The sequence below is a fragment of the Dipodomys merriami genome, unplaced genomic scaffold (assembly GCF_024711535.1).
Source record: "Dipodomys merriami isolate MVZ:Mamm:240054 unplaced genomic scaffold, mDipMer1.0.p SCAF_4, whole genome shotgun sequence".
NCBI classification, from domain to species: domain Eukaryota; kingdom Metazoa; phylum Chordata; class Mammalia; order Rodentia; family Heteromyidae; genus Dipodomys; species Dipodomys merriami.
The window spans coordinates 56,424,533-56,451,890 of NW_027205603.1; the positions used below are offsets into that span (position 1 = coordinate 56,424,533).

Sequence of the window (27,358 nt, forward strand, 5' to 3'; positions counted from 1 at the left end):
CCTTAGGACTGACAAAAAAAAAAAAAGATTGAAGGAATGTTTCTGCATTTTCAACATTCTGTTTTCCACAAAAATTATACTTGTGAACAACTTATCTTTGGCCTGAATTCTATACTTCACTCACTAATAGAGATTAAGCTGGAAGACTGTCTCTAGCATTGTCATTGTGCTTTCTAATTACAAAGCAGTATATCTTAACAGAACTACATTAAATTTTTCATGAAGAAGGTTCAAAACTAAGTTAAATAAAATAGCTTGGCACCAGTGGCAAATGCCTGTACTCTTAGCTACTCAGGAGGCTGAGATCTGAGGATCATGGTTCAAAGCCAGCCCAGGCAGTAAAGTCCATGAGACTTATCTCCAATAAACTAGAAACAGAGGAAGTGGAGCTGTGGCTCAAAGCAATAGAACACTAACCTTGAGCAAAAAAAAGCTCAGGGACAATGACCAGGTCCTGAGTTCAAGCCCCATGACCAGCACTAGAAAAAAAAGTAAAATAAAATAAAAAAAACTACTGATGAAACACGTTGTACTAGAAAAATAAATCATCATAAAAGATGTCAGCCTGTAATTTAATGGGCCTAATTACTCTAATCTTTTCATCTCTTAATATCCCTCCATATTGAAAGCCTAAGAAGGTACATATATGAGTCAAAGTGATTCACACAGGAGCCCAGAGAATGTTGGACTGCTACCAGCTTCCTGAAGTCTGTAGCTTGAATGCAATCCCAGGAGGCCTTGTGTTGAGATAAAGCTAGGTGCAAGTCTGAGTATTGTTTTCAATACTTGATTGCTCAGCTTGAACTAGTTACTCGTGTCTAGCTTGTCCCACCAGTCAGACACTCAAATAAAGACAATACAAAAATGTGCTGTTTGTTTATGCACAGGGCTGAAAGTGATTACATAACAACTATTTACTGAAATCAATATAAAATATTCATGACCTTCATTGCCCCCCCCAGAAAAAGGTAGTCTCAAACATTTAATAAATTCCATTCTGTGTATAAAGCTCCACCTCTGATTCTATAGGATATGACCTCTCTGAAGCCATCAAGGGTAAATCAGTAGTTCTGTACTCTAATATTTTTTAAATTTGATTTTATTTTATTTGTGAACATACTGTACAGAGGAGTTACAATTACATGGGCGGGATAATGCGGACATTTCTTACCAAGCATTGCAGCCTCCTCCTTTGTTTACCCTTCACGTCCCTTCCCAGCCTCCCCCCTCCCCCCCCAATCCCAATCCTTCTCCGTCCCCCCCTACCCCCCCCCCCCCCGCACAGACATTGTAAAGCTCGTTTTGGGCATGACAACTTGTACTTCTCATTGTTGCAACAGGTCCACCTGTATCCTTAAACAACTGGTTTTTCCCCATCTCCTCCACAAGTTATACTGACATCAAATATAGTGAAAGCAGGGGTTATACTGTGGGGGAGGGACATACAAAGCAACAAAGAGATAATCTTATAAATGCGTTAGAAACACATGCATGAAAGAAAAAAACATTAAAATACATATCTAAGGGTTCATTTTCCTGACATCACATTATCTGACCTTTTCCTCTTGACTCATACATATACTAGATATTGCAAATAAGGGAAACCATGGGACCTATGTTTCTTTGGGCCTGGCTTACTTCACTTAATATAATTTTTTCCATGTCTTTCCATTTCCTAACAAATGTCATTCTTTCTGATGGAGGCATAGAATTCCATTGTGTATATATACCACATTTTCTTGATCCATTCATCTACTGAGGGGCATCTGGGTTGGTTCCATATCTTAGCTATGGTAAATAATGCTGCAATAAACATAGTTGTGCTGGTAGCCTTAGTGTGGTCTTGTTTGTAAACATTTGGGTAAATGCCCAAAAGTGGGATTGCTAGGTCATAGGGGAGTTCTATGTGAAGTCTTTTGAGGAACCTCCATACTGCTTTCCAAAGTGGTTGAACAAGTTTACATTCCCACCAACAATGAAGTAAGGTTCCTTTCTGTCCACATCCCCTCCAGCATCTGTTGTTGTTAGAGTTCTTGATTTTTGCCGTTCTAACTGGAGTGAGGTGATATCTCAATGTTGTTTTGATTTGCATTTCTTTTATGGCTAGGGATGTTGAACATTTCTTCATGTGTCTATTGGCCATCCTTCTTTCTTCTTCAGAGAAGTTTCTCTTTAAGTCTTTCGCCCACTTATTTATTAGGCAGTTGTTTCTTTGAGGATTTGTTGTTGGGTGGTTTAATTTTTTGAGTTCCAAGTATATTTTAGATATGAGACCCTTGTCCGTTGTATGGCTAGTAAAGATCTTCTCCCAATCCATGGGCTTTCTATTGATCTTGCTAGCTATGTCATTTGCCCTGCAACTTTATGCAATCCCATTTGTCCAACCTTTCTTTGATTTGTTTTGTATTGGGGCTTAGTTATAAAATTCAGGACATGGATAGCCCTTTAGAGAAAAGTGACAGGCTTCTGTGTGTACTCTAACTCAGTGCTTTTCACACCTCATGAATTTCTTAAGACTCTTCTGATTCCATAAGAACAGGTAAGGCTTGAGATCCTGAATCCTCACAAGCTCCTCAAGAACATACCATGCTGCAGGTCCATACACCACAGTTGCAGAAGCACAAATAGAATTTCTGAAGTGCCCCAGTGGAAAATGTGGTCTAAGTAAAATTTCTCCCTGGCATTCTATGGGTACCTATTGCATAGAGTCCTAGACATGTAACAAAAGAGATGTAATCAGAGATCTTAATTTTGTAAATATATATGCATATGTGTTTATATATATATATATATATATATATATATATATATATTTCCCCAATACTCATTTCCTACCAGATAGCAAGAATAAATAAGACAAGCACACACTATTTTAGGAATCTTTTTTTGTGTGTGAAAATACCTTACAGAGGGGTTACAGTTACATGGGCAAGATAATGAGTACATTTCTTATCAAGCATTGTTGCCTCCTCCTTTGTTTCCCTTTCCCATCCCTTGCCATCTCCCACCCACCCTACCCCCCCCACACCCCACCAAAGTTGTAAAGTTTGTTTTTCGACATAATGACTTGTACATCTCATTGTTGCAATGGGTCCACCTGTATCTCTATTTAAATCATTTGTTTTTGCCCTTCCCCTCCACAAATTATACCAACATCAAATACAATGAAAGCAGGGGTTATACGGTGGGGGAAGGACATACAAAACAACAAAGAAATCATCTTATAAATATGTTAGAAACAATCGCATGAAGGAAAAACATTTGAATATTTATCTTGGGGTTCATTTCCCTAACATCAACTTATCTGACCTTTTCTGCTGGATTCAGACATATACTAGTTATTGCAAATAAGGGAAACCATGGAACCTATGTTTCTTTGGGCCTGACTTACTCCACTTAATATAATTTTTTCCATGTCTTTCCATTTCCTAACAAATGTCATTCTTTCTGATGGAGGCATAGAATTCCATTGTGTATAGATACCACATTTTCTTGATCCATTCATCTACTGAGGGGCATCTGGGTTGGTTCCATATCTTAGCTATTAACCTTTTATTGAAGCAGTAAGAAAAGTAACTGAATTGAAAATGAGGTACCAGAATGGCGGGAGCTAAACACAATCATTGGAATCGTAATCACTGGGAGCAATGAATAAGAAGTTAACATTCAGGGAACAGCTTTCAAATACATGAAACTAGGAAACTTAACAAGAGGGATGGGCTGGGAGGGATGAGGAAGAATGATGGAAGGGGTGATATGGATCAAGATACACTGATATGGATCATGATACACTGGCATCTTGAATGGGAACTCATTTGTACAATGACTTGGAGATCAAAACATGAAATCCCAAATCTCCCCTGTCAACTTGTAAAATCCATTTCTATATGCAAGTTACATAAAATAATTTTAAAAAGCTACTGCATAATGTAAAATAATAAAAAACATGAAGCTACACAATCAGATAGGAACAGGCATAGAAAAGAAGTAACAAATTACAGGCAAGATAGGCAGAAGACTTCGGTGAAAGTGTCTTTGGAAAGGGAAAAGGAAGTGTTGTTTCTCTTAGTTCACATTCAAAAGGGCTTCAAATAGGCAAACGAGATGCTAAGAATCATTCAGCTTCTGATATTTCTCTATGTTCACTTGTTTTGTTCCAACAAACTAAAAAATAATATCCACTTCATACTTCTTGACATATTTTAACTGGTAGCCCTCACCTCCGATTCAACGTTTACAATGAACACCATTCTACTGCTTACAAGCATTCCCCACCACAGCAAAATTCCTCCAGAACTGTGAGAAACAAAGATCCATTGTTTATAAGCTACATAATAGATGGGATTTTGTTACAACATCCTGAATGAATGTTGTAACATCCATGTGCTGTGGGCACATCTCCAGGTTCTTCAAAGGACATGTCCCCAAGACCATCCAACATAGGCTCTGACATCTAACTCCTTCCTCCATGTCTGAGATCCAATAAATGTGCCTGTTCCCAAAACACTGGTATGAAAAGGTACTGTGTCTGACAGGGGAAAAAAAGCAGCTCTCATAAGAGGCAAAATATGATGTTGGTTTTTTTCTTGTCTCAACAGAGACAATGCCCCCCCACACCCCTGATACTTCAGAGCACCAGAAACTTCCACACGGATACTTGTGAGGCCACTTCTCCCGTCCTCACACAATTCTATGCACCTGCACCCTGGAGGTCAATGAGATGCACAGTGTGGCTCCTCTGGGACTTTCATAAGTAACTCTTAAATGGGATATAGAGTCCTGGGATTAGCTGCTGGAACCTCATGATGGGGGGTTAATAACTGGCTCCACAGTGGGCCTTGTAAAAGTCCACCCACTTAATGACCTCAAGAAGTCTTCATAGATGAGAGAGAGAGAGACAGAGACAGAGACAGAGACAGAAAGAGACAGACAGAGAGAGACAGAGAGAGACAGAGAGAGAGACAGAGAGAGAGACAGAGAAGCATATCAGTATGATAGAATCACAAGCTCTATTTCCCTTCTACTTAAAGCCCTATGGCATCGTGGCCACATGCCACAAACAATATTTAAACCAACCTAACAAATGAAAGGTTTTCATTGATACACGGAAATGACTATCCTTCCTTTTTTCCTTCATGGTTCAAAACATATGTCTGCTTGCTAAATCCTAGTAGGAAGGTTGGATCCACACTCTTCCCTAGTCTCAAAGCTTAAAGGGCATCCTCCAGCTGGGTGCTGGTGGCTCACGCCTGTAATCCTAGCTACTCAGGAGGATGAGATCTGAGAATTGTGGTTCAAAGCCAACCCTGGCAGAAAAGTCAGTGAGACTCTCATCTCCAATAAACTATTCAGAAAAAGCCATAAGTGACACTGTGGTTCAAAAAAAAAGTACATCCTCCAATAATACTATAATTAGTAATAAGGTTACTCTAATCAAACAATTTTGAAGTGGTGTGGAATTCATTTTTTAAAAATTTCCCAGTCCTGGGGCTTGACCTCAGGGCCTAGGCACTGTTCCTGAGCTTCTTTTGCCAAAGGCTAGCACCCTACCACTTAGCCACAGTGTCACTTCCAGATTTTTCTGCTTATGTGGTACTGAGGAATCAAACCCTGGGCTTCATGCAAGCTAGGCAAAGATTCTAGCAATAAGCCACATTCCCAGCCCTGGAATTCCTTTTAAATGCAATATTAGCTCAGTATTAAAATCAATGGTCTGAGAGCACAGAATAACTTTCAATTGAATTTACCTGTAATTTAAGAGACACATTAGCATTCTAACTTCTTCAATTCTCAGAGCTGATAAAACGTGTCCTGTCTATGTATTTCTTCACTTGGTAAAGTCAAAGTATGGTTTAGGACACTAACAAAATGTCCCACTGAAAACTGACAACTGCTCCACTAAGCAGAGGAAGGAAACAGAGCAGACAAAAGCAAAAGTAACAAAACCTGAACCCAGTTACTTGACACGCTTTTACACAGCAGGCTTCCCACAGGATTTTCAACTCATCCTGGATCCCTCCAGATGTCACAGGCTATTTGGTATCCCCTACTGGCAAGGCCTGAATTAGCCAACAATTTGGTCCACATATTGCAAACCCCAAGGCCTCTCACATAGCTCCTTCTTGATATTCAGATGAGAATGTGCACAATACCTAAGAGAGAATGTCCACCAGGCCAACCAACTGAGGGAAGGTAACCTGCTGGTAACATATTTAAGGGACACTTATGCTTCTGTTGTTTAAGAGAACATCTACGTTCATATAGAATCACTCTAGATTACCATCTCTGACTGTGACATCTGGTAGCTAAGGGACTTACTTGGCTGTGACAGACAGAACCGGTATCTAGCAGGTTCTATTGCTTACTAAGCCATGTCAATCTAAGGAAATAGCTGACTGGGCATTAGTTACTAAGGCAATGGTCAATGTGCTATAGTTAGACATGCTTACTTACACCTCTATAATCATCTTAAAATGAGGTAGCTGATATAGAAAGAACATGGAACACAGTCAAGAACTAGGATTAACCCCAGATAGCCCTGTTGCTAGAGTTTGTTTTTTTTTAACTAACTCATTTAGTAGTTTTTAAGTCTTTAAATATGATTCACTGTGAGAAGTATTTTTTGAGTTTTTCCTATAGAAAGAAATACATTCGCTACACAGCCCATCACATGAATATTTTATGTGAACATTACATACAGAAGATTATACAGGTACATATATACATACACATATAATTTAACCAAAAATTTGATGAAACTAGATCCACTCTTACTTAATATATGTATTGATGTGTTATACTCTATGTTTTGTTTAAACACTGTTGCTCACTCCCAGCTATTGATTATGATAGCTATTGAGCCACAAGAAGTTTGTAAACAAAACAAACTACATTTTCTCTTCACCACTACAGGATTTTGTGTCCATTACAGATGATATTTGTCAAGCACTTAGCATAACGCCTGTTGTGTACCTTGTGCTCAGTCCATGACAGGTCCTGTTGATGTTGGAAATGAGCTGTAACTATGGGATGCAGGGACACAAAGGGGAAATCCCTGGAGACGCTATGGAGACATCTGTTGCCAGCTTTGTCCTTGGCAGTGAGATAGGGAAATTCCCTATTATTTTTAACTTGTAACTCTTTCTGAAGAGAGATGACTTATGGTTAACTCTGGCTTCCTCTTCTCAACCAAAATTACAAGTTGTTGTACCTTTCTTCTGGAACCTCACTAATTACAACTTGCTAATCTGTGTTTACATCCAACCCTATGTGATATACAATGATATACATACAAAATTGGTGCTCAAAAATGTATGGCTAAGAATACTCATTTCTTACTGACACTTTGTCAAAATGCCACAAAATCAATGGTTTGAAATTGAACAACTTACCTTACAGTTCTAGAGAATCTGAAGGGAAATTGACTCAGATGAAATAAAGATATCAGCACGGAGTTTCTTTTTAGAAGTTCTAGGAAAGAAGAGATTCTCTTACCCTTTCTAGCTTCCTTCTGGTGGATACCTGTACTCCTTGGCTCCTGGCCCCTTCTTCCAACTTGGAAGTCAGCACTTGTGAGATAAATCCTATAACACTGTGATAGTATCTCCTCTTCTGAGTCTTCTGACTTCCATCTTTAAGGACCTGTGTGATTACGTGGGGTTTGCCTCGTGGGTAAGTTCTTTTTTTCCAGATTCTTAACTAATCATAGCTCCACAGTTCCAAAGTCTCTTTTGCCATCTGAGATAATGTCAGAAGCTCTGGGATTAGGATGTGAGCATTTGGTGGGGTAGGGGAAGGGAGAGTGAGGTAAACATTCTCTCTTACACAGGAGACAAACTACATAAAATAGTAAGAAGATGTAATGAAAAGAATAACATATAAAATTTATTTAACATTTACTGTGTGGCAAGTTTCCTACCCAATAGTTTACTTTCCTTTAGTCATTTCCTTAGTAAGAAACCAAGGTTCAGAAAGAAGATGAAAATTGTCCAAACTTACACAAATAGAAAGTAGCGCACTCAGTCCTACAGGGTGTGGAAGGTCATACTATAAATGACATTGCATATAACTACTAAGTGTTACAAGTATTACTACGTATTATGCAATATTTGAAAAACTATCACCATCACAAATTTTTTCTTTACTCTTTCCTCTCAAAAGACATTGTTTTGAACAAATTCACTTATTTAATTTCTAATGAACCAGACTAAATTAACAATTATAACATCTGATAATTTTAGATGTATACAGTTCCAGCCAAAATATGCAACGTAATAGTTTATTTAATAAAATATGCAACGACAATGAGAAGTACAAAATGTCATGTCAAAACCAACTTTACAATGTCGGTGTGGGGGGGGGAGGGGGGTATAATTGGGTAGGGGGAGGGGGGAGGCTGGGAAGGGAGGTGAAGGGTAAACAAAGGAGGAGGCTGCAATGCTTGGTAAGAAATGTATGCATTATCCTGCCCATGTAATTGTAGCCCCACTGTACAGTATGTTCTCAAATAAAATAAAATTAAATTAAAAAAATAAAAAATAAAATAAAATATGCAACGTAATAGTTTATTTAATACATGATGTGTCAATTTGGAATACTGAATTCAAGTGACTACCTCTGCAGATTTTTGATGGGTGTCCTAGATGAAAATAATAAACTAAGAGTTCAGACAAGGAAATGGAGTGGGATGATTTAAGGTCTTATTTCAGTCTCAAAGAAGCAGAATTTTCAGATAGACCATAGAACAAGCATAGCATTAAAAAAAAAAGTGGACTAGTAATGTAAGGTTAAGAAACACAAAAAATTCTTAGAGGTCTAGTAATGAAATATGCCTATAATGAAGCTATGGTGATCAAGGCCAACCTGGGCAAGAAAATGTTAATGAAATCCCATATCAACTCTCAACACAGAGGCATAGATAGGAGGGCTACTGATAAGTAGGAGGATTACAGTTCAAGGCTTCCCTGGGGGGAAAAAAAATGAGATCCTATGAAAAATAATTTAAGTAACCCCAACACGGGGGGTTCAAGCCTAAAACCCTAGCTACTTGGGCAACAGATCAGGGGATCACAGTTCAAGTCCAGCCCAGTCATTAAAAATGGGCAAGGTTTTATCTCATTCAAATCTGGGCATAATGACATGATCCTGTTTCCAACTGTAGGGGAAAAGCTAGGCACAGTGGTATGTACCTGTTATCTCAGAAATGCAGGGAAGCACAATTAGCAACATCACAGCCCAGGCTACCCAATGTCCAATCTCAAAAGTAGTTTACTAAAAAAAAGCCTGATAGTGGCTCCAGTAATAGTGTACCTGCCCAGCTGACTGAGGACATGGCTCAAATAGTAGACTACTCAATAATGGGGAAAAAAGAGTTTATCAGGTAGAAGTAGAAAAGAAGATTAATTTTAAAAGAATAAATAAAGCATATAGGCTTTGTAAGACATACTGCTAAGGTTCATTTTTTTAACCAGGCAAAAAAATACCTAATCTGCCAGAAGTGGCACTGTGGCTCAAGGTAGAGCACTCGCCTTGAGCTGAAGAGCTGAGGGACAGTGCCCAGGCCCAGAGTTCAGGCCCCATGACTGACAAAAAAAAAAAAACAAAAAAAAACAAAAAAAAACACCTAATCTGGAAAGTTTCTAGATGGTATTTGGGCTGGGGGTGGGGGAGGTAGTTAATTAGCACTAGAACAAAGATCAAGAAAAAAGTAGGAGGTTAGAAACTAGCATCTGTGGCCAGAAGTGGCAGATGAGTACATTCATGTAATCCTTGCTACTTCAAAGGCAGAGGTAAGAGTAAAACAGCCCAAAGCCAGCCTGGGAAAAAGCTTGTAACCTTCTCTGGAAAATAAACTAAGAGCAAAAGGACTGGGGCATGATTTAAATAATGTCTTTTCCTCAGTAAGAACTGAGTTTAATACCCAGAAGCAAGGAAATAAGGAAGGGAAGGAGAGAGGAAGGAAGGGAGGAAAGGAGGGAGGGAAAAAGAAAGAGAAGTTGAGAAGGAGGAATGAAGGAGGAAAGGAATTGTCATAATCTTCCAGGAGGGAAATGTGGTCAATGGAAGACATGAAGGCTGTTGAGACTAAGTTTTCACCATACAGCCTTTTGAGTTTTCTAAACTTTATATAATGCACATGTGCTAGCCAGAAATATATAGATTTGTACTTATAAGGCTATCTTTCCTGACACAAAGTAACAGAGTAAAACTAGGCATTTGTTCTCAGTACACTTGAGCTCTCAAAATAAACAAGAGCTCAATCTATTCCCCTTCTACTCCTTACTTAAACTAATTTAACTTTTTCTCATTTGTGCAAAAATTATACCTTCAGTCTCTGTCTACTGACCTCATCCTAAACACCAACTCCAGACTGGAATGATGCCAAGTCTTTTATAGCACTTTCAAATGGTTGCCCAATTTGGGTGAGAAGTGACTCAAATCTCATAGAATGCAGTCATACCCTAGAGACCACGGCCAGTGACAGAATCACAGGGAAATTCACCCAGCCCCGCCAAGCATCCTAGCTCAACATTGTCTGCCAGCTAGTTTAATCCACCCTCCATGCTTCAACATCTTCACTAGTGGGTTGGCATCAATATTTGCCTTTTCAAATGACTTTTGCTATTCAAAGCATTTTTTATCATATAAGTTAACAGGTACCCAATTATTGTCTTGTTTTGATTTGTCTTTAAGAATTTACCAAAAAATAATTCAGTCATTATTTTTTGTGGGAAGACATTGAAACTGTGCATTTTTTAATGATCTGTACCATTATTGTCTCATGATATTTGTAATTTTGAAAAGCCTAACAGTCAAAGCAAGCATCCCATACTGACAAGGCAGCCAACCTGTGTGTGAATACTATGAAGAGTCACTAAGACAAATGTCAGGCTATCACATTATTTGAATATTCAGAGATTTAGGGAAAGAAACACGCTACAAAATGATTCCTAGCCAGGCACCAGTAGCTCAGGCCCATAATACTAGCTACTCATAAGATTGAAATCTTCTGTTGGAAGAGAATGGATCATTGTTCACAGCTAGGCCAGGCAGCAAAATCTGTGAGACTCTTTATCAGCAATTAACTAGCAAAAAGCCGGTAGTGGAGTCATGGCTCATGGGAGAGGTCTAGCCTTGACTTTAAAAGCTGAGACAATGCAAGCTGAGACAATGCACAGGCTGAAGTTCTAGCCCCAGGACCAACACAATGAAACAAAGGAAGGAAGGAAGGAAGGAAGGAAGGAAGGAAGGAAGGAAGGAAGGAAGGAAGGAAGGAAGGAAGGAAGGGAGGAAGGAAGGGAGGGAGGAAGGGAGGGAGGAAGGGAGGGAGGGAGGGAGGGAGGGAGGGAGGGAGGAAGGGAGGGAGGGAGGGAGGGAGGGAGGGAGGGAGGGAGGGAGGGAGGGAGGGAAGAGAGGAGAGAAAGAGGGAAGGAAGGAAAGAAAGGAGGAAGGGAAGGAGGGAGGGAGAGAAGAAATGATTCCTTAAGCCATGGTGTCATTAAATTCTCTTAATAAAAAGTTAAATATTCCACATCAGAGTATATAAATGAGTACAAGATAGAGCAGGTTTAGCAAAGATAAAACAAATCTTAACTGGCATAACTAGATCCTGAGAGCCAGTCTGATTATTCTCTGAATACTTTCCCAAGTTCCATGTACAAGATAGCATGCTGCCCTGTGTGAATGAAAGTAGCACATCCAGTTACCTGAGCTGCTTGTCAGATGATAGTCAGTACATAAATACATATCGAGCTTCCCACAGAGGAATAATTTTAGAAGCTTTATCAGCAAGAAAACACCCAAGATGGAATAATTGCTGTGCCTCTAAAAAAAAATACTATTGTCTCTTCTCTTGGGACTTCTAAAAAATAGGTTACCCTGTGTTTTCCTACAAAAACACTAAAGGAAACTTCAGAGTGGGGCCTCAATCCAAAACAAAAATTGTTTCATAGTTTAAGAAGTATTTACACGTGTTATTTGACTCACTCCTCCTATAACTCATGACTGATGAAAGCAAGTTTCGGCAAGGAGAGGCAGTATGGATACCAACAGAGAGAATGGGCTCAGTCCTACTGACACATTTGCATGGGTGATTGTGCACATATGCAGGATTTTAGAGTCTTTGTCCACTCACCTGTAGATTCTTATTATGGTACTCATCTCTTAACCCATTTCGCTATCCACAGTGTAGTAGAGTACAGTTTGACTATTTGTGTCCCTTGCTACACAAAGGCCTGGGAATGTGGTTCTCATTCTTAGACTTTGAAAGCCTCTCTGGAATATACTATATAGATTCTAGAAGAACTTTTTCTATTGTCCTTGATACCAATGTTGGTGTTTACCTTTAACTGCACCTTCAAAGCACTTCTTTCCTCAAGTTTGCCTCAATCATTTATAGTTTACAAAGCACAACGAATTTGATTCCTTATTCGCTACCTCCCTAGTGTATTTTCACTTTAGCAAGAACATGACTGAATCTTCTCGCCTCCCTTCTGTTGAAGCACGTGCCTATACATGTGTTCACTCTGCCCTGGCTCCTTTACACACTTCCCACTCACTGAGATGTCACTTAATTCTGAGGTGTGCATCATAAGACTACTTACTAATGAGAAATACAGCAATATCTTTATTCTAATGAAGTCATCATCTTACCACAGAGCAAGGAGAAAACCAGAAGTTGATATCTGTCTCTGATTTTTACATATCACTGTAACTAAATTTTACTGAACTTAATTCACAAAGGTTCTCTGACACAATGAACCTGAGTTAATTTGGTTTACTTTCATCTCTGTCACCTGTGACTTGTATTACTTGAAGCTGATCTTTCTACTCTTACACTCAGGCTTACCTTCTTTAAATTGGAACTTGTTGGGGAGAAAACTCAACATCATTCTTCCATTCTGCATATTTTTTCTAGGAGGAGATTTCTTTTATTTTTCTATTTTTTTGGGGGGTCCAGTTGGGAGGCCTGAACTCTGGACCTGGCCAGCTGTCCCTCAGCTCTTCAGCTCAAGGCTAGCGCTCTACCACTTGAACCACAGCACCATTTCTGGCTTTTTTCTTTTTGCTTATGTGGTGCTGAGGAATCAAACCCAGGGCCTCATGCTTGCAAGGCGAGCGCTCTACCACTGAGCCACCTTCCCAGCCCAAGATTTCTTTTATTGGAATAACATTCCCTACCTCTCTTTGCATCATCAATTCCCCACTGCAGTATGTAGTCTTAGATGAAGAAGAGGATCTTACTTAACTTGTGAGTTTCCAAAGATGCCAGTTCACCCCCTTTCTCTTTTGAATCTGCTCTGCCTTCAGAGAACACATTCTCCCTTGCTCCTCCAGGAAACACATTTGACAGGATCAGACTTCCACAGAGAGGCTGGAGTTTTTACTTCCTGTGATGAAGTATGGATAGGATTAACAAATCTATTTGTCCAATAGATCTAAATCATGTTTTCCAAATTCATTAGTAAAGCTCAGATTCTCCAATAATATTTTTTATAGCTTTATTGGTTATAAACTTTGGGTAAAGAATGGAATTTATTCATCTATCATCTAACACTAGAGACAATAGGAAATCATCTATAAAAGGTAGACATAGTAGTAATTCCAGCTCTCAGAAAACTGGCAGTGGGGTCACAAGTTCAAGGCCAGCCTGGGTGCATAGAAAGACCTTATCTCCAAACAAACAAAAGATCGCTTAAAAACACTGTCTTTGGTAGCATGTGAAACACTTTTAATATGTAAAAAAAATAATATTTCAATTTTATCATTTCTTTCAGGCATCTATCCCAGAGTAAAATTTTAAAGACTTAGTTTTAGGGCTGGGAAGGTGGCTCAGCGCTTGCCTTGCATGCATGAGGCCCTAGGTTCGATTCCTCAGCACCACATAAGCAGGAAAAAATGCCAGAAGTGGTGCTGTGGCTCAAGTGGTAGAGCGCTAGCCTTGAGGTGAAGAGCTAAGGGACAGCACCCAGGCCCAGAGTTCAGGCCCACAACTGGACCCCCCCAAAAAATAAAAATGTAAAAAAAGACAGTTTTATAATCAGCTTGAGTTTTCATTAAATTCACAAGAACAAGCTTAAGTTAAATATGTAATTATATTTAAAGTAAAAGTATTTCATCCAAAGTCTTCCATTTCACAAGCTATATTTTCTGATATTTAGTACAAATTTAATTTCCTAAATAAGTATAGAAATATTCCACATTTCGATGCAGTCTAGAGTTTTAAAAAAAAAAAAGAAAAACTATGTAAAGATTGGCTGCAAAGATTTTTTTTTAATCTGATATTTTTTCAAAGGTGACCTCCATGAATTTTCATAATTTTTAAACATAAACTTCAAAAACACTCGGTAGCCAGGCGCCAGTGGCTCACGCCTGTAATCCTAGCTACTCAGGAGGCTGAGATCTGAGGATCGCGGTTCAAAGCCAGCCTGGGCAGGAAATTCCGTGAAACTTTTATCTCCAATAAACCACCAGAAAACCGGAAGTGGCGCTGTAGCGCAAGTGATAGAGCACTAGCCTTGAGCTGAAGAGCTGAGGGACAGTGCCCAGGCCCAGAGTTCAAGCCTCACAACAGACCAAAAAAAATAAAAAAATAAAAAATAAAAACTTGGTAAACTGGGCTGGGAAGATGGCTCAGTGGTAGAGTGCTTGCCTTGTATGCATGAGGCCCTGGGTTTGATTCCTCAGCACCACATAAGCAGAAAAAGCTGGAAGTGGCACTGTGGCTCAAGTGGTAGAGCGCTAGACTTGAACTGAAGAGCTGAGGGACAGTGCCCAGGCCCAGAGTTCAGGCCCCATGACTGGCAAAAAAAAAAAAAAACTTGGTAAACTAAATAAATATAGCTCTGTCTTCACAAAGGCAATCATAAAGTTAATAGTATTCACATATTAAAATCAGTGAGTACAAAAAATACCAATTTATTTGGGGAAGTGAAACTAATCTTTGTTGGGTATGAACTTAAGCACATAATCTCGCTCAGTTCTCATTATACTCAAGAAATACGTTATCACCCTTCATACATGAAGACACTGAGATTCACCAATAAGTGTATACATATTGAGGAAGAAAAAGACTAACTCACTTTCATCCAATTCAAAAGCCCTTATAGTTTCTGCTAAACTAAGTCAGTTAATGACAGTTGTTATGTCAAGTTGACATTTTAATTAAAAAGTTGTTAAGTGATACACATTAGAACTTCAATTATCAGCATTTGAGGCAGTCATGCAGAGAGCTTATTTATCCTGAAATGTGGCATCACATACCGCATGTGTCCCATACCAGAGGCCCATCTCATATACCACAAAGGTCATAGCCTACATGACTTTTCAGATCTTAGATATAATAAAGTAATTTATATATGTATAACTTTTAAAAATCAAATTAGTCACAGAATTAGTTTCATAAAGTTTAAACCACTCCTAATCGTAAATTGTTACTAAAGAGGTAAATTAACAGAGTACAATTGCAGGATTGCACTTCCTTAGGAGATACACTTCTTAAAGATAAAGCAACTCACCACATAATAGAGTGTCAAGTGCTAGTAAACCATTCACATTCATCTCCCAATAGCCTAATAATATTTTCTGGGAACAGTTAAACAGACTCAGTACACAAAATCTGTTCAAATCTGGACTTTCTCACTTAATTGTATAAATTTACACAAACAATTAATTGCTCTCTGCTTCAGTTTCTTTTACCTGTATACTGAGAGTAATAACAGCTCTTGACATACTGTGTTTTATTCCATGTCTGACACATAGTTAGCATCATAAAAGTATTAGTTATTGTTGCTACTTTTCTTGCTTCTAAGAAATTTAGTGTCTTGGATTCATGTTCACATAATTCATAAGCAACATAAAGGAATTATGATCAGACAGAATTTTTTCTCATGATATCTGGATTCTAAAATAGCACCATAGGCAAATTTCTAGAAAAGTCCAAAGAGCTGGTTCTCCGCTTTAAATATGATGAGGATTCCTGGCTAGACAATAACTATCACCCTACAAACTTATCAATGTCCTATAGTCAAACACTACCAGGTCTTTGACTGCTAATTTGGGTTGTTTGCTCTACTGCAAAGAGGAGAAACAAATGTTATCACGAGAAACCACTGAGCATCTCAAAAACGACAGTGATTCGTGCTTGGGTAGCATTCAAGCAAATGGGAATCACTCATCAACTGGATGATTTCCAGAATCAGAAGTAATTCTCTAATCTTAGTCATTCAAATCTAAACATTGAAAGACATGAAGCAGGGACAATGCTATAACTGGAAAACAAGCTATACTCACGTATTATTAGCTTGACTGAACTGTTTGTGTGTTTTCATGGTTTGGACATACTCTTAAAGTTTTTCTATTCAGACATTATCATTATTATTTGCTTTGTTCCACACTATTTCAGTGTTGTCTGAGGTTAGTGTCTTTTGAAAGGTTTATACTCTAGACCTTCATTGTAAGTACCTAACTTGCTCCTGGCAGCTCCTCTCCAAGGTTACTTTTCAATTTCTCAAACTAGATAAGGAAATTGTGTTCAAAGGCCAGAGCTTGAGAGGAAAAATAGTAACTACTATTGTTATTATTTACAATTCATAAAGCCCTTCTACAGTTGCTGAGTAAATTGAACCTCACAAAAGAACCCTGTAATTAGTAGGCCAGTAGGCCTCCAGATTGCACAACTCCTGGGGCCTCATTCATAATATGCTTCATCTGAATGACACTCCCTGGAGTTGCACAATAAGGCCCTGGGAGAGGCCTTCCTTTTGACACTTCAAGTTCTCTCTAGCAATCTGTTCAGCAGCTGATGGTGGATGGCTGATTGAATCAGAGTTTCCACTTCCAGCCTTCCCTGTAATAAAGTAAACTTCACAGGCCCCTTCAGCAAGCCCTATTCACCTCTTCCCACTGCTACATCTCTACCTGCCCCAAACCAGATGCTAAACATTTATATCCTCTTTCCCATAGTAGCTTCCTAAAGCCAAAATAAATGTACATGGTGTCAAAACAGTTTATATACCTTAGTACATTTTGCTTACAACCTGGGAGTGATAGATGGTAAACATGATAAACATTGAAAAACTGAATTCTGCTAAATGCAGGGACTGAAATCTTTAGATGCACACTGAACTTTTAGCTATTTTATTTTTTTCCCTACTCCAGGAAATCTGCCAAACAAAATCCCAAAGGAATATGGAATTTCCCAGGAAAATTCTATAATCAATCTTTGTCCAGCAACCTTTTCTATAGCTGGGAAATTCCCTCTTACCACTAAATTTCTCTCCTTTGACATTATATAAAGTGAAACTGAAAATGGATTATTACTGAACACATTCCCAGAAACAAAATACTCTGATCCAGAGTTGTTTGGGAATCCTGCATTTATAACTAATGAACTCTGACTTCTGGCAATGTACCTAACCTCTATAAACTTCACTTTCATTAAATTACTCCCAAAGTTTCTCTCCTGTACTGTGAGTAGTAGCCTGGACTTCCCCATCAGAGCAATGATCACACTGTATGGTCTACTGTATATCTCACAACACTCAAAGCACTTTGAGGGCAAGGACATGTAATCTCTATTTCCAGTATTAAGCACAAAGGCACATAAAATGCCTGTTAAATTTAATTGTTGACTCAGGGTTGATAGAATGGATGATCAGAATTATCAGGAAGGCTCAATTTTCATTGTCTTTAAATAATGTTTGAATGATTTGCCATATTTGGTACACATTAAAAACCATATTTGACCACGCGCCGGTAGCTCATGCCTGTAATCCTAGCTACTCAGGAGGCTGAGATGTGAGGATCGAGGTTCAAAACCAGCCTGGGCAGGAAAGACTGTGAGACTCTTATCTCCAACAAACTACCAGAAAACCAGAAGTGGTGCTGTGGCTCAAGTGGTAGAGCACTATCCTTAAGCTAAAGAGCTCAGGGACAGAGCTGAAGCCCAGAGTTCAAGCCCCATACTTGACCAAAAAAAAAAAAAAAAACTATATTTAGCTGAAAAGAAGAAAATGTTTCTTGCCCATATACAGGCAAATAGTGCTTTTTACTTCCTTTCTTCTTTACAGCATTGATCAAGGAAGATTTTAAAGCAATTTATTTTCTACATTTCTTCACTATAATACACTAAATACATAATCAAAAGAATGAAGAAGTGCAATTTCATTTAGATAATTTTTATTATAAATAGCACATAGGAATAATACTGCTCTCAGTCACTAATTAAAACTATCACCCAAACCCAACTAAAATACTCTTCAACAGGTAAGTAATTGAACAACCATGGTACACTCACACCATAGAATGTGCTATTCAGCAATTAAAAAAAAAACCAGTAATACTTGCAAAAACAGATCTCAAGGACATATGCCGTGAAAACAAAGCTGCCACATAGTTTATGGTTCCTCTAACATAATTGTTACAGTGTGGACATGAAATCTCCCCAAAAGTCTCCTGAGTGGAAGGCTTAGTCCCCAGCTGGTGGTGTTGTAAGAGATGATTAGGTCATAGCAGCAAACTTCATCAGAGGGGTCATAGGAGTAGAACTAGTTGAAGGTTGTAAGTCACTAGGGGCATGCCTTTGAAGAGTCTCTCTCTCTCTCTCTCTCTCTCTCTCTCTCTCTCTCTCTCTCTCTCTCTCTCTCTCTCTCTCTCTCTCTCTCTCTCTCTCTCTCTCTCTCTCTCTCTTTCCCCCTCTGTCTCTCTTCTCTGGCTGTCAATGAGGGCAGCAGTCCTGCTCATCACATGATCCTCATCTGGATGATTTTTTTCAGGTATTTCTGTCACAGCAATGAAAAAGCTAACACTAAAAAGTGTTGTGACAAAGTTATAGTGATAGAAAACACATCAGTGGTTACCTGGTGTTAGTGAAGATAAAGGGCAAGCAGGTGAGTGTGACTGGAAAGGGAACAGAGGAGGGAGATCTTTGAGGTGATGGAGTAGTTCTGGAATCCTGAACGAAGTAGTGATACAGGGATCTTTCTATGCAGTCAAATGACAAAGAGTAATGCACACTCGTTGAATATATAAGAATGAATATATAAGATGTAATTGTTGAATGGAGCTAGGTGCTGGATATATAATACCTCTGTGTATTATCTTAGCAATTTCCTATTGATTTTATTAATCTCAAATCAAAAGGCTTTTTTAGATTATACTTGGGAGAATTTGTTTCCTAGATCTACCACAACAACAACAAAACAACAACAACAACAAAAAAGAACTGGATGGCTTAAATAGAATTTATTCTCACAGTTCTAGAAGCTAATCAAAATGCGAGCAGAGTTGGTTCCTTCTGACAGCCATGATAATTCTGTTTCATTGTGCTCTCCTAGCATCTAGTAGTCTTACTCATTTCTTGGCTTTTAGATACCATTAATCCTGGGTCTTCACACTATTTTATCCCTGTGTGTACATATCACGTCATGATGTCATTTTTTTCTTCTTCTCCTCCTCCCCCTCTTCTTCCTCTTCCTTATCAAGTGAGACAAGCCTTCCCATGTACTTGAGGCTGGCTTTAAACTCACAATCCTCCTACTTCAACCTCCCTAATGCTGGGATTACAGGTATGTGCTACCACACCCAACTAAATTTCCCCCCCCCTTTTTTTTTTTAAATCTTTGCCAAGATTTATTCAGGAGACATTCACACAAAGAATTTCAACAGATACAATTTTACTTAAACTATGAGATAAATCTTTGTATATTTTTTTTTGAATTTTATTTTATTTTATTTGAGAACATACTGTACAGAGGTGCTACAATTACATGGGCAGGATAATGCATACATTTCTTACCAAGCATTGCAGCCTCCTCCTTTGTTTACCCTTCACCTCCCTTCCCCGCCTCCCCCCTCCCCCCACCCAATTATACCCCCCTCCCCCCACCCAATTATACCCCCCTCCTCCCCCCACACCGACATTGTAAAGCTGGTTTTGACATGACAGCTGTAGCTCAAGTGGTAGAGCACTTGCCTTGAGCTGAAGAGCTGAGGGACAGTGCCCAGGCGCAGAGTTCAAGCCCCACGACTGACCAAAAAAAAACAAAACAAAAAAAAAAAAAGAAAAGAATGGAGATAAATTTCCCCTTTCTTACCAACACAGACATCTAGGATCAAGGCTTATCATCCTGGCCTTAACTTGATCAACTACAAAGATCCTCCTTCAAAATACAGTCACATTCATAGAAGTTAGAATTTCCACATTTGGAAAGGAATACTCAATTCTATCCTTAACACTTGGTCTGAAAACAATTGCTGAAGTATAGTTTAAAGATAGCTCATATAACAAGAATTAAAAAAGAAACAAGCAAAAGAACCAAAAGCCCTGCTTTAGGTCATAGGTTCAACTTAATAGTTCAATGAAAACAGTTCTTTGAAAAATAAGTATTGTTTTCATTGCATTAACAGATTCAGATCAAAGACAGGTACAGCTACCACATTTTCACCTATCAGAATTCATACAGTTTTCTGATTTATTGGGATGAAACAGATCATGCTATAATTAATGATGATGTCAAAGACAAAGATGACATGATAACCCTCTTCAAAGTATCTATCTTTAAATCCTACCCACCCCCAATCTTTTTTTTTAATGGTATGAATAAATGACAAAGCTCAAATTGTCTTGGAAAAAGACTGGACTTTATAGCACAAGCAGGTAATATTAATATCAGAAGAACATCCTAACACTTAGAATATGAGAGAAGTTTACTCTTTAACAAGCAGAAAGGGATTGCTGAAAATTCAGTGAATTCCTTTTTGTAAGAAGACATTCACAAGTTGCACAATGCTTCATTAGGGCTTCTAGTAGTAGAGGAGACCGTACCAGCTAAATGTCTGCAGGCTGCTTTTTGTCGTTGTTTTTTCAATTTTTCAGTGCTTTCAGAGAAGAAAGACGTTAACCTTTTTAGAAATTTTAAAAAATTACTATTTTTCAGGATGCTAAACAATAATGATGTGGCTTTAGATTGAAAAGTAGCTTAAAATGACCTTATCAGCATAGAGTACATTTGTTTTAATGAGTGACAGGTTAATTCTAATCTTTATTAATAGATTATATTTACTCTTTCCCAACGGATATATGAAGTATTTTGTTCAATTTAGCTTAATTTTCTTAGTAAAGTACTTAAAGGTGAACACCAGGCATCCGAGCTACTTGGGAGGCTGTTATCTGGACGATTTTGGGTTGCAGCCAGCCTTGGAAGATACCTCTGAGAAAATCCATCTCCAAAATAATCAGAAAAGCCAGGCTAGAGGTGTGGCTCAAGGAGTAGAGTGCTAGCCTAGCAAGCAAACGGATGAGCTCAAATGCCCTGGGGGGCAGGGGAACCTAACAATATATTCAATTTTCGGACTGAATATAAAATATCAAAATGAGAAGCGGGTGGAGCGCCATGCGCCATGCGGAGCTTCCTGCTGGCGGCCCTCCATGGCGCTGGGCAGCGGCAGTGGGGGCATCTCCAAGCAGGAAGATTCAGTGCTGTTCCTGCATGGAAAGGGCCGAGTGAGGATTCTGACATCTGACATCTGACATCTGGGATGATACAGCATTGATAAAAAGCGTATGGTAAAGCCATGGCTTCCTTTAGGCATGCTTTAAAGAATGGTGACATTTGTGAAACTCCAGATAAGCCCAAAAGCACCCCTAGAAGAAAACCCATTAAGAAGAATCAAAGCCAAAGGAAGAATAACACAACTCCTTTGAAACGGTGGAAGGTTGGTGACAAATGTTGTGCCATTTGGTCAGAAGATGGATGCATTTAACCAGATACCATTGCTTCAGTTGATTTAAAGAAAGGAACCTGCGTGGTTGTATACACTGGATATGGAAATAGAGAGGAGCAAACCTATCTGATTTTCTTTCCCCAACCTCTGAAGGAGCAAATAATAGAGAACCGAATGCTCAGGGGAATGAAAATGAAAGTCACATTTCAACAGATGAAAGTGAAAGCTCCAGGTTTCCTGGAAATAAGCTGAATAACAGTCAAAAGCTGCTCCATGGAACTCTTTTCTTCCTCTGCCACCCCCAATGCCAGGATCAGGATTGGGACCAGAAAAGCCAGGTCTAAAATTCAATGGCCCCAAAGAAACATAGGTCCCATGGTTTCCCTTATTTGCAATAACTAGCATATGTCTGAGACAAGCAGAAACGGTCAGATAAGTTGATGTTAGGCAAAATGAACCCCAAGATAAGGACTCAAATGGTTTTCCTTTCTTGCTATTGTTTCTAACATATTTATAAGATGATTTCTTTGTTGCTTTGTATGTCCCTCCCCCCACGGTATAAGCACTGTTTTCACTGTTTTTGATGTTGATATAATTTGTGGGAAGAGAAAGGAAGGAAATAACAAATTGTTTAAATAGGGATACAGTGGGCCCACTGCAACAATGAGATGTACAAGATGTTATGTGGAAAAACAAACTTTACAACTTTGGCAGGGGGAGGGGATGGGAAAGAATGGGAAGGAGAAACAAAGGAGGAGGCAACAATGCTTGATAAGAAATGTACTCATTATCTTGCCCATGTAATTGAAACCCCTCTGTACGGTATTTTCACAATTAAAAAAAAAAAAGATGTTGATCTGCAACATGGAAATCAAATCAAAGGGAAAAATTCTATCTACTACAAGAAATGGTATTTTCACAATAAAAATAAAAATAAAAAAGATATAGGAGATTACAGCAGGGTTTTTTTAAAAAAATAAATAATAAGTAAAATTCAATGGCTCACCACCACCACTTCCCCACCCTACTTCCTGTTATGTGGATCCCTCCATTTCCTTCTGGACCACCAATAATCCCCCCCCCCCCACACACACACACACCTTCCATATGTCCAGATTCTCTTAATGACACTGATGCTTTGGGAAAGTATGTTAATCTCATAGTACATGAGTGGCTACCATACTGGCATTACATGGGTTTCAGACAAAATAAAAAAGAGGGAGAAGCTCACATTTCAAGTAAGGAGAGAATGGTGGTGATATTCCCTGGCAATATGAACAAAAGTCTCCTGGTTATCTTCACAGACAGGAGCTGGAGGTACCGTCATCAGCATCTTCCCCTGTCCTGGAGTGTCTGTGTTAGGACCAGAGTTGTTCTTGGGGCAGTCAGTGAGTGACTAATCAAGGAAATGTGAGTGCTTGAAAGAAACTCAAAGGTTACGTTCAATACATGAGTTGGTCTGTCAAAATTGTGATTCAGCACTTTGCATAATTGTAACTTAGTAAATATGTTAAGCTTTCTGTTAATACCTTTCAAAATAAAAAAATTGTGGAAAAAAAAGAGATGATTGTACTCAATAACTGCATGATGGATATTTTTCTAATTCCCCATGACAATAGCCTCCATATCATCAAATGTTAACAGGTATTATCCTAGTTTGGGGGGGGGGGGGGGGAAGGAGCTTTTATGCTCTCCATCAGCTTGCTTGCTCATAGCTGGAGCTCTACTGCTTGAACCATGCCTCCAATCCAGCTTTTTGCTGGTTACTTTTGGAGATGGAGTCTCTCAGACTTTCCTGCCTGGGCTGGCTTTGAGACTCCATCTTCCAAACCTTAGCTCCCTGAGTAATTAGGATTACAGGTGTGTGAACCACTTTTTTCTACTTTTTGTCCATTTTCTATTAGTGAGATTTAGAACACTTGTTTCCTAAAATAACACTATGGGTACAAATAAGTTTTATTTGCAGTACACAAACACAGTTTAATGTAATTTCACAGAATTTCCAAATAGTGCATCTATAGATATGATGCTTATTTGAGCCTAATTTGCATAACCTTTTCATTTGTTTAGTTCAGTCAACCTATTTAGAGAGAAATCTATAATCTTACCTGGAGTCATCCCTCGGGAGGGAATTCTCTTGAGGTGCCTGGATGTCTACATATGCTTGTAAGAGTAAGAAAGAATCGACAGGAAGGGAATATGCTATTCTCTAGTAGTCAAATGACAAGGAAAAATTACCTAAATTTGTACCACTAAAACAAAGTTTGTCACTCAACCCTCACTTCTGAAGAGACATGAGGGAAAGATTGGAGTGTATAGGTAAGCAGGTGGATTTACACCTGCTTCCTTATTAAGAAAGAGACCTTGGAAATCACCAGTGGAGAGTCAGGGCTGCACCCCAGGGGTACACCACCACCACTTCCACTTCCCTCTTCCAATAAACACTGTGTGTGCGTGCGCTTCACCAGCTCTCTGCCGTGGGTACATGTGCCTGGTTCAGTTGGGCAACTTGAGAGAAAAGAAAAAAAAAAGTGTCTGTAATGTTACATGTGATTTTAGAGATTAGTGAGTCACTCCAACCCCGAGAGTCGGCCTGGCTCCCGCACCACGTCTCCCTCCTCACCCCACCCCACCCCGGCCAAGGATTGAAATCCTCCATAGCACAGCGTTCAGAGCCAAGTGACCCTTCAGACCCCAGCCACCAGCAGGCCTCCAAGGGGGACTTTCCCCAAAAGGCCGGGTTTCCGAACCTGGGTGTGGCTGCGAGGGGGGGGTGGGGTGGGAAGGGCATCGAATGCCCTCAGGCCAATGGCCGGTGCTGGGACCTGAGTGGGAGGGGGGAGAGGGGGGCATGGGTGAGGGAAGAGGGAAGGGGACGGCGGCCGCGCGCATGGGGCCGCGCGCACCGGGCCGCTCGCCCGCCCGCCCAGGGAGCTGGCGCGTACCGGGGCCGCGCACACCGGGCCCTCGCGCGCACAGGGGCCGCGCTCACCCCGCAGGCCGGGGCGGGAGCTCGCGCGGCGAGTGGGGCGGGTCCCGACGCGGTGTCCGCCGCTGACGTCGCCGGGGGAGTTCGCGGAGGAGGAGTCGCCCGGGCTCCGGACGGATGAGCCTAGGAAAGGCCGGGGCGCTGCCAGTTCCTCCAGGCCGCCACTTCCCGCACTTCCCAGCCGGGTCTCCAGCCACCAGCAGTGCCGGCGCTGGGCGCGCGCGGCGCGTGGAGCATGGGCGGCCTGGTGACCTAGTGTCCAACCACCAAGGGGCCGCGCGTCGTCCCACTCCCCACTCTCCTGCTGGGCCGATCTCCGCACACCCGGGGCCCGCGGGCGGCCGGCGCGCCGGTGACCATGCACGGGGACGCCATCTGCAGCGCCCTGCCCACCATCCCCTACCACAAGCTCGCCGACCTGCGCTACCTGAGCCGCGGGGCCTCGGGCACCGTGTCGTCCGCCCGCCACTCCGACTGGCGCGTCCAAGTGGCCGTGAAGCACCTGCACATCCACACGCCGCTGCTCGACAGGTAGGGCGGGCCCTGGAGGAGCCCCGATCTTTACTGCACCCCGCGTCCCCTCCCAGAACACGCGCGATCGGGGGAGCTGGCCTTGGAGTCCAAATGCCATTTGCCACCACCACCACCACCCCCATCCCAAGCCATCTCTCTAGGAAGTCGGTCGAGCTTTGGAGGGGGCGCATTTGGGGAAGAGGGAGGCATCTGCACCCCTGGAAATCACCCACCTCTTTCCTGCGCTCTTCTCCCTGCCGACTTTCCTCTCCTCCCTTCTTTCCTTGGCTACCTATCCTCTTTCCCTACTCTAAACTTCTATCCGCAATCACAGCCCACTCGAATGGTGTTGATTGAAGTTGACGTGTATTTATAATCGTGGGCTTCGGCTTGGGCTTTGCAATCGGATTCTAGGGCTGTAGGTAGCTAGCTCTTAGCCACAGAGCTGAAATGTGGTTGCCGAACTGAAGTCCTCAGTAAGTGTGAAATATGCAATATTGATCGCATACCAAAATGATCATTTAAAAAATTGTCTCTGTGCATCATGTTTTTATAATTTTATTCGATAGTTGCCGCTTTCGAGTCTGGGATGTTTTGGTCTGAGGTTTTTGCTGGCTTTTTGTTTTGTTTGTGGTTGGTTACGTATTGTTGTGAAAGTTTAAATCTCAAACTCTCTATACTTGACAGTTCAGTTCTCTCAGAGTGAAGACTATCCCTACACAGGAAATGTGCATTCTTTTTTGTTCTAACAGTAACATTGAATTTACAAAGCTGTTAAATGGCCAAAAATTGTGACTCTCTCACATCCTCGAAGAGGTTCCCATAGTCAGAAAAAGCTAGCATTAGTTTCTGTTTCCAGAAAAAGAGTTGCCAGATACCGTGGAAGTGTGACTGTATGTATTAGTCACTAGACATGTGTATTTTCCTTCCAACAGGGAATTTGGCCAGGCCTTGTATTTAGTTCTTAGTGAATTAACATCCATGATTTCAACATTCTCTTCTCCACTTCCTATAAAAATACATCATGATAAAGGCCTCATTGAACAGAGGCAGCTTCCAGGCAATACCAGACAAATTTCTTGGCTTCGGCCCTGCCAAAAATGATTTGACTTTCTTTCTGAGTGTGACTCTTCTTTCATTGTGGACTAGATCACATGGTAGATTTTGGACACTTTTGGAGATAGTTTCCATTTTTGTATTCCACAATTCCCTTCAAGTGACTTGTATTTTGTGGAGCAAATGGTGGACAAGCGGGTTTATGTAGTCAACTTAAAAGGGTAGTGTTCAGGGGCTGGGAAGGTGGCTCAGTGGTAGAGCGCTTGCCTTGCATGCCTGAGGCCCTGGGGTCGATTCCTCAGCACCACATAAGCAAAAAGAAAAAAAGCCAGAAGTGGCACTGTGGTTCAATTGGTAGAGCGCTAGCCTTGAGCTGAAGAGCTGAGGGACAGCGCCCAGGCCCAGAGTTCAGGCCCCACGACCAGACCCCCCCCCCAAAAAAAGGGTAGTGTTCAGTTAGAAAGAATGAATATATTTTATAACCAACTCTACAAATATTATATAGGAATGTAGCACTGAGACTATTAAGTATTTCAACAGAATGATTCTCTCATTTTTTCAGTATTTTAACTTTGTGCCATTTGAGGGCTATGGGATAGAGAGAAATCCCTTCTATACACAGTAACAACTTTCATAATATAAAATGCTTTGCTATACAGAAGTCAATTCTGTCTTCAAAGAAACCATAAAGCCTGTGAAACATTCTGGCCTTAGCACATGTCATTCTTTTTTCCACTTGTTATTTTTTAACTTAATATTAGTAATGTTTATGTAGTCTGCACCTGTGGCTACCTGCAGTTGACTTACATTATAAAATTTAAGTAATAAATACTGAACATATACTTCATAAGCTCCAGTGTAGATAATACCTGCATTGTTATGTATGATCACCTGGGGAAAATAAATGTGTTACATGTTATTTTAGTGACTGCTGAGTCATTCTCTATTACCTGATTTCTATCCAGTGATGGCCTTTCTCAAATGTCTTCCTACCACTTATGGGTAGATGTCTCTCATTGGCTATCCATGTTCCCTTTAGCTAGCATAACTGCTTCTTTTCCCCAACTGAAATTTTAA

The 27,358-nt window shown here is 40.3% G+C and overlaps 1 protein-coding gene and 1 pseudogene across 1 annotated transcript in view; both read left to right on the top strand.

The window, feature by feature from the left end:
- Nucleotides 1-21,427: 21,427 nt before the first annotated feature.
- LOC138806147 (survival motor neuron protein-like) lies at nt 21,428-24,833 on the top strand (annotated as a pseudogene).
- Nucleotides 24,791-27,358, top strand: part of Ripk2 (receptor interacting serine/threonine kinase 2) — a 33,042-nt gene continuing 30,474 nt past the window's right edge. Inside the window, exon 1 of the mRNA XM_069991022.1 lies at nt 24,791-25,243. Within this exon, the coding sequence (XP_069847123.1) occupies nt 25,071-25,243 (173 nt within the window). The 5' untranslated portion in view covers nt 24,791-25,070. The remainder of the gene's footprint in view (nt 25,244-27,358) is intronic.